Genomic DNA, 14,546 nt, shown 5'->3' with positions numbered 1-14,546 from the left:
GAAGGTTCCATGGGCCTCTTCTATGAACTCAGATCTTTAGTTCTTTCCACAGATTTTCTATTGGATTCAAGTCAGGCAATTGGCTGGGCCATTCTAGCAGCCTTATTTTCTTTCTCTCCCCACACCATGATGTCCCTAACTCCAAACTTCACTGTTGGCATGGTGTTTTTGGGGTGGTGTGCAGTGCCATATTACCTCCAAATATGGTGTGTATTATGGACTCCAACGAGTTTAAGTCTGGTCTCATCTGACCAGACTAAATTCTCCCAGTAATTCACAAGCTTGTCTAAATGTTGTGCAGCAAACTTTAAACGAGCTTCAACATGCTTTTTCTTCAGCAATGGAGTTTTGTGTGGTGAACTTGCATACAAGGCATGGCAGCTGAGTGCATTACTTATTGTTTTCTTTGAAACAATTGTACCTGCTAATTCCAGGTCTTTCTGAAGCTCTCCACAAGTGGTCCTTGGCTCTTGGACAACTCTTCTGATAATTCTTTTCACTCCTCTGTCAGAATGCTTGCGAAGAGCACCTGGTAGTGGCTGGTTTATGGTGAAATTATGTTTTTTCCACTTCAGGATTATGGCCCAAACAGTGCTCACTTGAACATTCAGAAGTTTAGAAATCCTTCTGTAACCAATGCCATCAGTATGTTTTGCAACAATGAGGTTGCAAAGGTTTTGAAAGAGCTCTTTGTCTTCACCCATCATAGGATGTTTTTGTGTGACACCTTGGTAATAAGACACCTTTTTTTAGGCCATCAGTTGAGACTGGACCAGCTGATAATAATATGCACTGACAAGGGGCACGAATGCTTTCCAATTACTAATAGATTTCAACTGGTGTCTTGGCTTTCCACGCCTTTTTGCACCTCCCTTTCTTCATGTGTTCAATACTTTTTCCCTGTGTCATTCCATTTTATTACACATAACTTCATTTCTGAACTTACTTGTTTTGGTTTCTTTGTATGTTGTTACCGACATGTGGTGAAAATTTCATGTCAATAGCACCTTTAAAAATAAATGTACCTAAAAAAATGGTGACGTGCTCAATACTTATTTTACCCACTGTGTGTGTATATATCCTCTACATATTCGTAAAAGCACACAGGCACAAAGTAAAAGAAGGCAAGTCAGACTAAACAGTTTTCAGTATCCTTACCAAGGTTATATAGAGCTTCTGTGCAGGATGAGTCATTCCTCAAAGCTTCTTTAAAATATTCTGCTGCTTTTTCATAGTCTCCAGTTATAAAGACAGCATTTCCTTTATTGGTTAGTGCTAATGGATTGTATCGGTCTGAGGTCACTGCTAAATCTGCATACAGGTCTGCCTGAGTGTTCTCATTTTCCTGCAGGAAATGAAAACAGTAGTCAGTACCATCAAAAGTGAAATACAAGCAGAAAATAAACTCTACAGAATGCATTTTTTTCAATGAGTCAGCAGACCTGTATTGTGAGAAGAATTAAAGTCCTAAGCTCTTTGGGTCCAGAACATTTGGAGGAGCTGCGTTTCTTCAGCAGTGACATGCTGAAGGATAGAGCACAGGAAATGTAGCCACAGATAGGTGGAAGTCTTCTTGAGAATGGTGGTAAGACACCTGCCTGTCTTCAAAAGCTCCAGGCTTTGTAACAATGTACTGTGTGCTGCCAGCAACCCCCACATACAGCGTTCATTAACAAAGCTATAACATCAGAGCTATATTTGTTATCATCACCTGCAAGCCACAGCTTGGTTGGCTCTAATCCACCTAACCCTCTTCTGGACAAGGGATAGATCTCAGCTTAGTTCCCGTCTAAGCCTACAGCCCTAATATAAATGCATTCTGAACATGGAAGAAAGACTTATTTAAAGGATACGTTCACCTTCTGAAAAAAAAAAAAATTAAAAAAAAAAATGCACATTTTTTTGCAGGTAAAAAAAAAATTTACTTTTTTTTTCTTGGGAGCCTGTAAAGCATTGCACCCACGATCAGAAGATTGCAAGTGCACTGCCATGCTCTTGCAGACTGTCTGCCCATACCTCTGATACCAGCAGGCAGTTACTCAAGTCCAGGAAGCTCAACAGACTATGAGAGCGCTCACCACTATCTTCGCAGTTCATTGAGGACTACAAGCTACCAGCAGCACCAGCTGATGGTACTAGTAGGCATTTATTCATAGGAAACTGTGAATGAATAAAGCGGCCATGTGGGTGGAGCCCAACACTGCCGAGTTATTTTCAAACCGTGATAGCGGGTGTGGGGAGAAGATCCCCCACCTGCTGTCACGGGGGAACAGACTGCAGCTGCTGGAGTATATTACATGTTCCACCCCATAAACGGGTGAAACATGTAACATGTTTCAAAAGGTGAACTTATCCTTTAAGAACAGATAACATGAAAAACATTTTTTCTGTGTTTCTGTTTAAGTTTGTCATAAAATCAGAGAAAAACTGTTAATCCTTTATCACATAAAAGTGTATGATAATGTATTTCAGTGTGCCTTATCATGCAGTATTGTTTACAGTATATCTAAACACAGGAACAAAAATATAATATATTACAGTTTACCAGTCCATATGTGTCATGGCTACATTAGTTCTTTCACTGCTCCTACACACAGAGAGATAGAAGAAAAAAAGGATCTAAGGATCGGTAATCTGTAATATGTTACATTTTCGTTTCAGGGGTTAGGTGAACTTTAGGTCTATGGGCCACTGTAATGCAAGTTAACACTTTTAACTGCATTGTTGGATAGTCTAAATAGTCTATATATTTTCGATCTCCTATGATAGCCTCTGTGTTAGCCCATTAAAAAAAAAAAACAACAAAAAAACCGCAAGAACACAAAAAAACATGCATTATATCACTGGAAAATGTGCAGAAGTGAACAGAGTTTAAGTTGATAAAATAGCTTTAAATGGTTAGTAAAGTGCTTGATTAGCGGTGTATAAGGCATGGCAAAACTTTTAGACCCTCTGTAAAGTTTAGGTTGCAGCTGGGACAATTACTTAGACAGTGTGCATCTACAGACACACACCTCCATGGCTGTCAAATTGGGACCAGTGGCTATGTCTATGCAGCCGCTGCGTCCCAATAGAGATTACTGGGACTGCCTGTTTGCAGACGAGCGGAACACCTGTGCATCCTGTACGGGCAAAGAAAGCCCTTCACAATGGTGTACGCATAAATACACTTGTGTGATTGAGGCCCTAGAGAATTGCTTTCACTTTGGTGAAATGTTGTCTTTTTTCCTGTCCCCACGGACAATGAAATCCATCAAACCAGACCAAGACAGCAAAAAAATTAACTGATGGATATAGAAGGTTCAATCAAATATACAGTGTACACCCTAGGTACACCAATCATATGAGTATTATCTAACTACTACAACACTACAACATTGGGTCAGACAACCTACCTAAACAGACCCAAGAGTGGAGAGATCATCCTAGCCTCTTACCAACTCTATAGTTAAGAGTCCCCCCCGTGCTTATTGACTTTTTTTCTTACTTTTTTTGTTGTTTATTTTTACCTCTTTCTCATCTGTTTATACTGTACCTTGTGTTTATGTAACCTACCATCATTATTCTTTAATAAAAACTGGATTTGTAAAAAAATGTTTTCAGTGTAGATACTAGCATCTCACTTACCAAGAAGTACAGAAAGGAGAGATTGGTTGCTGCTGCGCTCTTCACTCTGCTGTCTTTTTTCTCAAACATTTTTAAGGTTTCCACAGCCTGGATATGAACGATGACATATTTAATCATTGTACAACATATAGAATACTCATCAAGCAAGTTCTCACTACAGGCCACAAAATGAACTGTAAAAAGCAGGAGATCAAAACGTCATGCCCCAGCCGAATCTATAATTCTCCATGTTTAAATCTCCTGTTTGACTTGCAAATTAAACACTGAACACAGCAGGGTATTACATTTTCTGTGGACCTAATTATACATATATTTGCTTGACTTGGTCTTAGGTTACCTCTCAACCTGTCTACAATCAGGCTTTAGGGAAAGATTGGCCTCCCTGTCCTGGCCGGTTCAGCTACTGAAGAGAAGTGATGGCAATCCAACAGTGCACTAGATACATGTGTGCATGTAAGCTCTCCTCATATATATGTATATATTGTTCTGTTCCACTCAAAATCCAAGCATTTGTTTAGATCTATCAACTTTGGACAAATCTGTGTAAGGATTAAATCTGTTAAAGTGTGCATTTGTTTCAGAATACTAACTCTTGTTGCAGCACAATTGCAATGCATGCACTCATAGGTGCCTGCATATACCTCTCATCATCTTCAGTGTCCCAGGAGCCCTAAAAACGTAGAAGTTCTTATCTTTTCTGAATATTGTGAGGACTACCCCACTCTAAAGATCGAGGTAAATTTTCCTTTGCATGAGTCAGGCTGGCTGCCACAATGACTATGTGTATAGTAGCCTTTGCAATCACCCTTGCATCTAGTCTACATACTATGTTCTAGTGGTCAAAGGCAGTACATACCACATCGTACTGACAGGGTAAAGCAATCAGAGAAGAAAAATAACATTATTACAGAAGGAAGAAAACAAATGAGAATAACAAACTATAATAATATCTGAATTATATACTACATACACTGTTTAAGGGTCTGTTAAAAAAACTGGTATTTCAGTTTTTGAAAAGAGCTGTCAGGTTGCATTGCTTGATTGCTACTTTTTTCTTTAGGGGACTAAATCGGTGAGATTTCTCGGCTTGAAGTCGAACTCTAGTTTTGTTTTTTTTAATAATGTGCCTTACACCTTTAAAAATAAAAAAGCAGCTTTTGCTGACATATTTACCTTATATTTGGCACTGTCCTTCTGCAGGCTTTCCTCTCTGACATTCAGCACTGCTCGTCTTTTGGGCTGAACGACACCCAGCATCATCCAGTGCTTGTGAATTCAGGCTGTCAATTAAACTTCCAATGGGAGTGTACTATCATCTATCATGGGCTCACAGTACTCCTGAAATAGCACTCGCACATCATTACCTGGGTGCCGCTTAGTCCTAAAGAAAGGAAACCTCACTGCCAGTACCGAGGAAGAAGAGGAAGGACATCACTGGAGTAGCATGAAGATTGGGGGAAAAAAAAGTACTTTTTTTTTTTTAATAGATCAAAGGGGGGCTTCAGGGAGAGGGAAGATAGAGTAAGCTTTGAATTTCTAGGTTAGTATGCCTTCTGTAGTCGGGTACATCACTTTACGTGATGGCTTTCTTATTTTATACCAAGGAAAATATAGCACAGGAAAACCAAGACTCTCAGATAACATTGTTCTAGGTCAGCATTTTAATCCCAGATGAACCCCTAAAATAATTTTCAGATCTTTCAGAAACCATTGCCTAAAACAATTCATCAAAGGTCAGTAGGAAGACTGCCCCTTACATTTGTGGTCAGTGAAAAGAATGCTTCTTACATTGTTGGTCAGGGGTAAGAATGCAACCCCTACAGTGGTAATCAGAATGCAACCCATACAGACAACTAAGTTGTTTAATATGACTACCTTTAGGTGAGGAAATTCCTATTTTGAAAAAAGGAGAATACAGCACCTTCATGCTTCATGACCCATGACCCTCTGTCTGGACAGATTGATTGATTGGGCTGATTGGTTCTGTGCTGATCACATGCCCCCTCCACATGCTTTTATGGGAGTCACTGCCTCCATCAATCAAGATGTGACATCCCTCTCGCTGTGTGTTTTTAGGTTACTGGACATGGAGGAGGAGAGAGGGACTGGGTTGTCATTTAGGATCTGTATACACTAATGTGTGATGTCAAAGTCAAGTGACCTGAATAGCTGCAATCATAGAGAAAATGTTCCCCCTAGCAATACACACAACACAGAGCATGTGCAGACTTGCCACTGCTGCTCTGTACAATAGGATGATAGATTGTTACATAGTTAGTCTGGCTGAAAAAAGACAAATGTCCAATCAGTTCAACCATAAACAAAAGCTTTAATCCTTTACCCACAGTTGATCCAGAGGAAGGCAAAAAAAACCCCAGCAAAGCATGGTCCAATTTGCTCCTGAAGGGAAAAAAATTCCTTCCTGATCCCCCAAGAGGCAAATCGGATATTTCCTGGATCAACTTTACCTATAAATGTTAGTATCCAGTTATATTCTGTGTACCTAAGAAAGAATCCAGGCCTTTTTTAAAGCAATCCACTGAGCTGGCCAGAACCAACTCTTGAGGGAGTCTATTCCACATTTTCTCAGCTCTCACTGTGAAGAAACCTTTCCGTGTTTGGAGATTAAATTTCTTTTCCTCCCGACGTAAAGAGTGCCCCCTTGTTCTCTGGGATGACCACAGGGTGAATAGCTCTACACCGAGTTCACTATATGAACCACTGATGTATTTATACATGTTGATCATATCCCCCCTTAATCTCCTCTTCTCAAGAGAGAATAAATTCAGTTCCTCTAATCTTTCCTCATAGCTGAGCTCCTCCATGCCTCTTATCAGTTTGGTTGCGCTTCTCTGTACTTTCTCAAGTTCCCCAATGTTCTTTTTGTGAATTGGTGCCCAAAACTGAACTGCATATTCCAGATGAGGACTTTGTACAGGTGATTTGTACAGGGGTAATATGATATCTCTCTTTCTCTGGAGTCTATACCTCTTTTAATACAAGAGAGGATTTTGCTCGCTTTAGAAACCCTCTTTCTTCTTTTTTCATTCTTTCTCTGTTTTGGTGTGACTGGCCTGCTGCATTTAGTTGTTATAGTCAGTTACAGTAATGTTTTGTAATTTATGTGCCATTGATAGCCTCTGTGTGGGCGTACCTTTTGCCCTGTTGGTATTAGAGCACTGTTTTTCCTTTTTTTTTTTTTTTATTTTGCATTTTTTTTATCTGTGCAATTGATAGCCCCTGCGTGGGCGTGTTTTATTGCCTCTCTTTTATACTGTTTAAAAATTAATAAAAACCATTGAAATAGAAAAAAAGTAAGGATCCCAACACTGAACCGTGGGGTACACCACTGACAACCCTAGACCATTCAGAGTATGAATCATTAATCACTACTCTCTGAATATGATCTTTTAGCGAGTTTTCTAACCATTTACATACGTTTTTTTCCAAGCCAGTAGACTTTACCTTACACATTAGCCATGTGTGGGGAACTGTGTCAAATGCTTTTGCAAAATCCAAGTATACCACGTCCACCACCAGCCATCTGTCCAAGGTTTTGCTCACCTCCTCATAAACAGAAATCAGATTGACAATTGTCTTTCATGAATCCATGCTGTCTGTTGTTTAAAATATGTTTTTCCAGCAAGAACTCATCTATGTGGTCTTTTAATAAACTCTCCAGTATCTTCCCAACTATAGAAGTTAAACTAACAGGTCTATAATTACTTGGTAAAGATTTTGACCCGTTTTTAATTATTGGCACCACATTGGGCTTACGCCAATCCAGTGGTACTATGCCAGTCGTTAAAGAGTCCCTAAAAATTAGAAACAATGGCTTTGAAATGACAGAGCTCAATTCTTTAAAGACCCATGGGTGTATGCCATCCAGTCCAGGTGCTTTGTTCACCTTTATTCTGTCTCAATATTTTTAGATCATATCAATTGTGTGCCAATGTGGATCATCTGGAGCTTTGTCAATGACCATGCCCATTATGGACAAGAGCTCCCCCATGCTCCTTTGTATACACAGAGCTGAAGAAGGTATTTAATAAATGTGCCTTCTCTTTGCCCCCAGTCACCCACGCTAGATTATTTTGTATTGGGCCTACATGCTCGGACTGGACCTCTTCACTATTAATATATTTGAAGAATTTTTTGGGGTTGGTCCTGCTATCTTAAGCAGATTGGGGCCGGTATAAAAAGAAGAGGATTAGAGAAAAGCAAAATCAACCAGTCTTTTTACACACCGTGGAGGGTTAACCTCTTAGGTTCCACAGCAAGTGTAGCAAGGATACTTTCCTCAGGGATATTCCATTTGTATCGCCCTACACCCAGTACATGTAGTTCCGGGTGCTGGGCAGGTAGTTTTTGTAAACCTTTAGCCCTGCTGTGGGCAAGCAGCAGGGCTCACCTGTCAGGTGGAAGCATTCAGGCAGCCACGTTGCTGCCGATTGATTCCACACAGCCCACAGTGCCAGTCTCCTCGCGTACCTCCGTCTTTCCCGCTATGTCTCCCTGGCTTTGCTTGCCCATCTGCGGGCCTGAGACCAGTTCAGCGGGTGTCAGCATGTAGAAGGGATGGAGGAGAGGGGTCACATCCGCTCTCCTCTTCTTGTCCACTTCTGGGTTCCCATTGACAGATTTCCTGGCCATCAAGGCAAAGAAAGAATGTAATGCAGTGTGATGTGCATTGCATTACATCCACTGGAAAACAGGGGAGACATGCAGGGTCATTTAGACCTTGAATGTCTCAAAAAAAGAGAGCCTGTCACCAAAAATCATCACATCGGGGGCATTTTGTCCTTTATGTGATGAAGAAAAAAAAAAAGTTAAGCAAAAAAAATTTTTTTTTACTGTAAAAAATTAAAGTTACACCCAAGCACATAATCCCCCCTCCAAAAAATATTTTGAGGCTCCATTACCCCACATATAAGCACATAAAAACATAAAAGCACACGCCAGGGCACCTATGCATGAAAACGCTGATTGCAAAACACATTATGTACACCATAAAAAGTAGTGCAGCGCTAAGGGTAGTATTTATAAAACAGATATGAGTCCACTGCAAGTCCAGTTCATGAAAACGTGTCAAGTGACAAGTGGGAGTTCAATGTTGGTGATCCGTGAGGAAGTGGCTGAAAAACGCACTCACCAGAAAGAAGACATATAAATGCAGTATATATCCAAAGTTCATGGATCCTCAATCCAGAAGAAAATAAAGCTGATCCGGTCACAGAAAAGTGGATTCCTCCTTTATGGATGCAGCAACAGATCCTCCTCCTCCCAGTTAAGTGTAGGATTCCAAAGTCACGGTTCTGCAAGCAAAGTGCTCCTTCACTTCAGGGTGATCTGGAGCTACGCCAAAACGGACCAAGCCAAAAGGGACTGGCAGTTTCTCATATATATCCACCACTGCTTGTGAGTGGTGCTTTAACAGGTGTTGAGCGGTGTAAAATCCAGCAGGACCACTGCCAACAATGCAGATCAGTAAAGGGTGTGCTGCTGAGGTCAGTGTTCTCCGCAGACCCAGACATCTTGTGGTTGGCAGGCTGAGAATTCCGCCATACACAGCACGCCGACCAATCCCGTACAACCAGCTACAGCGACGGGTTATGTATACCGTGCACGCCAGAGAGAGAGCTATAATTCTAGGACCAGACCTCCTCCGTAATGCTAAACTGATGACCTATAAGGGGCTTTAAATGTGTCACCTATAGAAAATATAGGGTACTAAAGTTTGTCACCATTTCACGAGCGCACGAAAATTTAAGGTTGGACATGTTGGATATCTATTTACTCGGGGCAACCTTGTCTTTTATAATTTACCAAAAAATAGATAATTTATTTTTTGTTTTGTTTTGTGCCCTAAACTTAAGTGTATTTTTTACCCCGCAGGTATTGTACAATGACTTTTTAAACTGAAAGAGGTTTTTTCATGACTTAAAAACTCAAAATAAAGCACAAGTGATTTTACTAATATGTGTTTATGGATTCTGTGCCTCCAAAGTCCATCTGCACTTCCTCCCCTTGCTTTTTCCCTATTTGTCTGGCTTACCTCTGTGCTTGCCAACAAGGGTTTCTCCACCAAGTACTAAGTCATGTTTTGCTTGGGGATCAAATATTTATTTTACTCACTGAACTGCAACTAAATTTATAACATTTTATCGTGTTTTTTTCTGGATTTTTGGTTGATATTCTGTCTCTATCATTTATAATACACCTATGATAAAAATTATAGACCCTTCATTTCTTTGTAAGTGGGCAAACTTACAAAATCTGCAGGAGATCAAATCATTATTTTCCCCACTGTATGTTCATTAAAGAATAATTCAGCTTATGTTTCCAGTACAATTAGTATAAGAACCAGAATATATATTTATATTAGCTTTGTGCCCCAAACAGTAGTAATCAAATTGAGAGAGGATCAGCAATGTTAGCCAATCAGGTTCCACTGCATTGCACCATGTTGTCAATCTTAGGGTCTGTGTTGTTTTTGTTCAGCCCAGAAGTGCTTTTTTCCCCCCCATACAAGTTTAAGGCATTAGAAAAGCAGCTTGAAGCAGGTCATCCGTAGGTCAAATACACCTATTAAAGTGGTTGCAAACCCAGACATGAAATATGAACAAAACATATCCCTCTATAGTGTGTACATGTCTCAATCCAGAGCACTAAGTGTCAGCCTCATTCCTCTGCTGTCAGCATGAGTCACTTCTGGTGCGTTTTCCTGACAACAAGAGAAAAATGGTGAGGGCAAGGACACAGCCTGTGATTGAAGGCCTCAGTTCTGTTCCAGTGTGCTATGTAAAGGGGGTGTGTCTAATCAACTCTCAGAGCTCTCCGCACTGATGTAACTTCAGCTCTCCATTCCCTGTTTTTCAGAGATAGATCCTGTGTAAATTCTGCACTTTGAATGGATGTAGGGAAAAAATTGTGGTAGATAAAACAGGTATCACTTCTTTGGGTATATATAAGTGTTTACAACGACTAATGAATTCTGAATGATCTCATTAGCTTCTCAAACTGATGTCAAAGGCAAGCTTCTTTTGCCCATTCACCAAAGCCCATCAGCACAAGCCCAAAGGGAAAGGAGTGAACAGGGTAGTGACCATATCAGTCTGCTGATGCTCTTTCATTGAGAGGAGCAGTCAGGTCAGCGACTAAGCTGTATTGCTTTACTGCAGTGAGGTTACACATCTGACTATGGTGTCTAACATCGAACATTGGATAGCAAGGTCAGCTAAACAAAGTAACAAATTGTTTAAAAGGTAAGACAGTTCATATGTATATATAAAGTCAACTAACAGAAATCACAATATGACACAAAATCATTAATTCTAACTAAAGCATCTGTGACCCTATTTTTTAGTTTTATTTAGCGGTCATGTAACAGCAGCTGTGGAGAGAGAGAGTCGGGGGGGGGCTGCATTGTTAGAAGGTGAGTGATACAGCGGAAGGAAAAGCTCCTCCAGCTCAGTTCCCAAGGAAGGTGCCTCTTCTGCCTGTGCCTTGGCTCGGCCTTGGTACCATGCACTACCAAAACCATGAAAGTGATCATTTGGAAAGTAACAAAGCATTCAGATAGAAGTCAAAGAAAGAACGATGTATACCTGGGTAAAGTTCTTCTGTCTCAGATATGTTATAGCTTTATTAATTTCCAGATCATTTGCCAGTTCCACATACTGCGAAGTCTTCACAGCTTCAACACACCTGCAAAAATAAGTAAAACAAATATAAATAGGTATGTGTCATTACACACACTGCAAATATGGAGACTGTTATATAAAAAAAAGACAGTTTCCAGGCTATCATGCTGATGTCAAATTTTACATTTCTGATCCAGGTTTCCCCAATCTGCAGTAAGTGACACAAAAGGTATTGAAGCCATTTATCAAAATGCTAGTCAGACAAGCAGCACTATCGGAAGGAGGGCAGCAATGGTAAATCCCTGTATTTTTCTCAGTACATGTTTTTTTTTCCAAAGCTGAACACTGGGCTTACAGCTAAATACACAGACAAAAATATATATTTGAGCTGTTTTAACTACCTAGAAATTTGTATTTCTGTCCAGCCATTATAAAAGTGGTATTAAACCCAAAAGAAAACATTTTATTATATTGCAGTTTACCAATTCCTAGATGTGTTGGCTGCATTAGTTTTCCTTTTTCGGCTTTATTTCAATTTTTTCAGCTGGTGATCCTGCCAGCAAGTCTGTTTTTCAAAAGAACAAGCTCTCTTGCAGATTGTATCAATAACAGGGATGATATAATCCATTTACCACTGACAGGTGTGCTTACAATGGTCAGCTTTTATTTATTTATGGAAAACCTTTATCCCAAAAGAAAAAACAGTTTGCTGTAACTCATTATAAATTATGAGCTGGAGTTTGATTTCATTGTGTTAGTGTATCTAAATTTGCTAACAAATCCAACAATCCCCTCCCCCCAGACTGATGGTTGCTGCTGTCCAAAGGTGACTGTGACTTTACTACAGGCCAGGTGTATTACTGTGCAGATCACCAGGTGAAAACAGAGGGAAACAAGCCTAAAAAAAAGAAAACTAATGCAGCCACCACACTGAATGATTGGTAAACTGCATAATATTATATTTTTGGTTCACAGTTCAGTAGGCTGTGAATAGAGATACATATGTGAAAAGAAGCCTATAATTCCACCTGCTGGTTCAAAAGAGGTGTAAAACAGTAATATACAGTAGTCATTTTTTATTAGAATATATACAGTATATATGTTAACACAATTTTTTTTAATTCCCGATTTTAATAAATCAGTAAAGTTTAAAGCCTATTGCACACAGGAGTAAAAAATGCTGAGTTTTTTTTAACTGATCTGAAATGAGATGCATTGTTGTCTATGGGACATTGCACACAGCTGAGTAAAGACCAGTAATACGGCGTTGAGTACAGAGTGGTAAAACAAAATTAGTGCAGTAATTTACTGGCGTGTTTACTCGTTAAGGCCCTTTGCACACGGACATCATAATTTACTGATGTTTACTTAGGAACTTGTGATGCCCGTTTGCAAGGGGCCACAATACTGGCAATGCAGAAGAATTTTACTCATCTATATGCCTACACACCTTTACTCACCTATATTCAACATTACACAGGTTGGCCCCTTGCACACGGGAGTCACAAATTCCTGAGTAAACACCAGGAAATGATGACGTCCGTGTGCAAGGGGGCTAAAACCACTATTTCTAGAAGTACAGGTGTACCTCGGTTTACGAACGCCACGGTTAATGTAATTTTCAGTTTATGAATGAAAATCCGTTGAAAACGATGGTTCAGTTTACAAATTTTTTTTTGCAATACGAACAGATTATTTGGTTTTCAATGCATTTACAATTTTTTTTTAATCATGTCCCTGTACAGTACTGTCTTTAAAGTGAACTTTATAAAGAGTTTTAAACAGATAAAAACTTTTTTTTCACTTTTTTTCTGACCTCCGAAACGGATTAATTGGTTTTCAATGCATTTACAAATTTTTTTTTAATCACGTCCCTTTATGCCTTTAAAGTGCAGTCAATGAAGAGTTCTGAACAGATAACTTTTTACTTTTTTCTGACCTCCGGAACAGATTAATTGGTTTCCAATACATTTACGAATTAATTTTTAATCATGTCCCTGTACAGTATTTATGCCTTTAAAGTGCACTTTCTAAAGAGTTTTGAACAGATAAAAGACTTTTTTTTTTACTTTTTTCTGACCTCATTGGTTTTCAATGCATTCCTATGGGAAACCGCGTTTCGGTTTACAAATTTTTTGCAATTAAATTCGTAAACCGAGGTACGCCTGTACTTAGTCACATTCAACCGGTCTAGTTCTCTAATGCTTCCAACATTAAATAACAAGTCAAGTTGATTGTGACTAACTAGTACAAGGTATACCATGATCTTCACAGGCCCTACATACTTCCTTTATTATACTAAAAAACACAGAACATGTTTCACTGGGCTTATTTTACAATGTTTAAAAACATCTTACCAGTCATTGCCAACATCAAAAGAGTGTTCAATAACTGGAGCAATCAGTTTGGCTGCAGTCATTATGTATTTTTCAGCCAATGCTTTCCTAGAAGAAAAAAGAAAAGAAAAAAAGGTCCCTGTGACTTTAAGGTAAATAATAATTACTTTGAAAATGAAGGCATGTATAAAGCTGTACGCCTACAGCAAGGTACGTCTTGCATGCCATCTTGCATTCTTCACATTACTGCGTCTCTGTCAGACACTCTACGCATCTGAAGCTGCTTCTCAGAAGAGGCACAGAACAGAATCAGCTTACTTTCATAAAAGAGAACCAGCTTGTAAACTGCACTATTTGAAACAACAAACAGAAAAAGGTCAAAACTAAAACAAGAGGCACCCAGTTGTTTATTTTACATTTCGTAGTCCACTGCAATGAGAAATTCAGAGACACAGAAAGCTGCCCATGTTGTTATGGAGCAGACAATCTTGTTGCCAAAACCTTTAATTTTCCTTTTTAGATACAGCGTAGAAGAGTTAGAACCATTTCAGGTTTCTAATGTTGTATGTGTCTTTAGGGAGATATTTCCTCACTTCCTATCCCAGGGTGACAACCCTCAACTCTCATCAAAATGTCACTTTGGAAGGTTTGCAATGATTGCACCACATTCCAAATGTTGCATAGAAAGATAGTACAAGTGGTAGGAATGGGGTTTTTTTTTTAGGTGCTATAGTTCTAACCAAACAAATTAACAATTAAAATATCAAAGTTTTATTACAGCAAGTATTTAAAAACAATAAAAAATGTGCAAAGGTAATTATAGTGATGCGCGATACACAGTATACTGATGTTGGAGAAATTCTTTACATCCAATCTTGCGCGGTTTCTGGGTTCGCTCCCCACTGTGGATTTCTCCTTTTTCTACCATGGTGATGCCTCT

General features: G+C 39.3%; 1 protein-coding gene across 1 annotated transcript in view; it reads right to left on the bottom strand.

Annotated features, from left to right (window-relative positions):
• IFT88 (intraflagellar transport 88) overlaps positions 1-14,546 on the bottom strand; it is a 151,388-nt gene that overhangs the window by 58,633 nt on the left and 78,209 nt on the right. The window contains exons 14-17 of the mRNA XM_089685780.1: positions 13,628-13,714; positions 11,235-11,334; positions 3,628-3,714; positions 1,159-1,345 (exon numbers count right to left, since the gene is read on the bottom strand). Of these exons, the coding sequence (XP_089541906.1) occupies positions 1,159-1,345; positions 3,628-3,714; positions 11,235-11,334; positions 13,628-13,714 (461 nt within the window). The remainder of the gene's footprint in view (positions 1-1,158; positions 1,346-3,627; positions 3,715-11,234; positions 11,335-13,627; positions 13,715-14,546) is intronic.

This window comes from Staurois parvus, unplaced genomic scaffold, assembly GCF_062004578.1.
Source record: "Staurois parvus isolate SC_StPar_1 unplaced genomic scaffold, SC_StPar_1.0 ptg000387l, whole genome shotgun sequence".
NCBI classification, from domain to species: domain Eukaryota; kingdom Metazoa; phylum Chordata; class Amphibia; order Anura; family Ranidae; genus Staurois; species Staurois parvus.
Note: the sequence above shows the minus strand (reverse complement) of the source record. Positions and strands in the feature narration are given on the sequence as shown.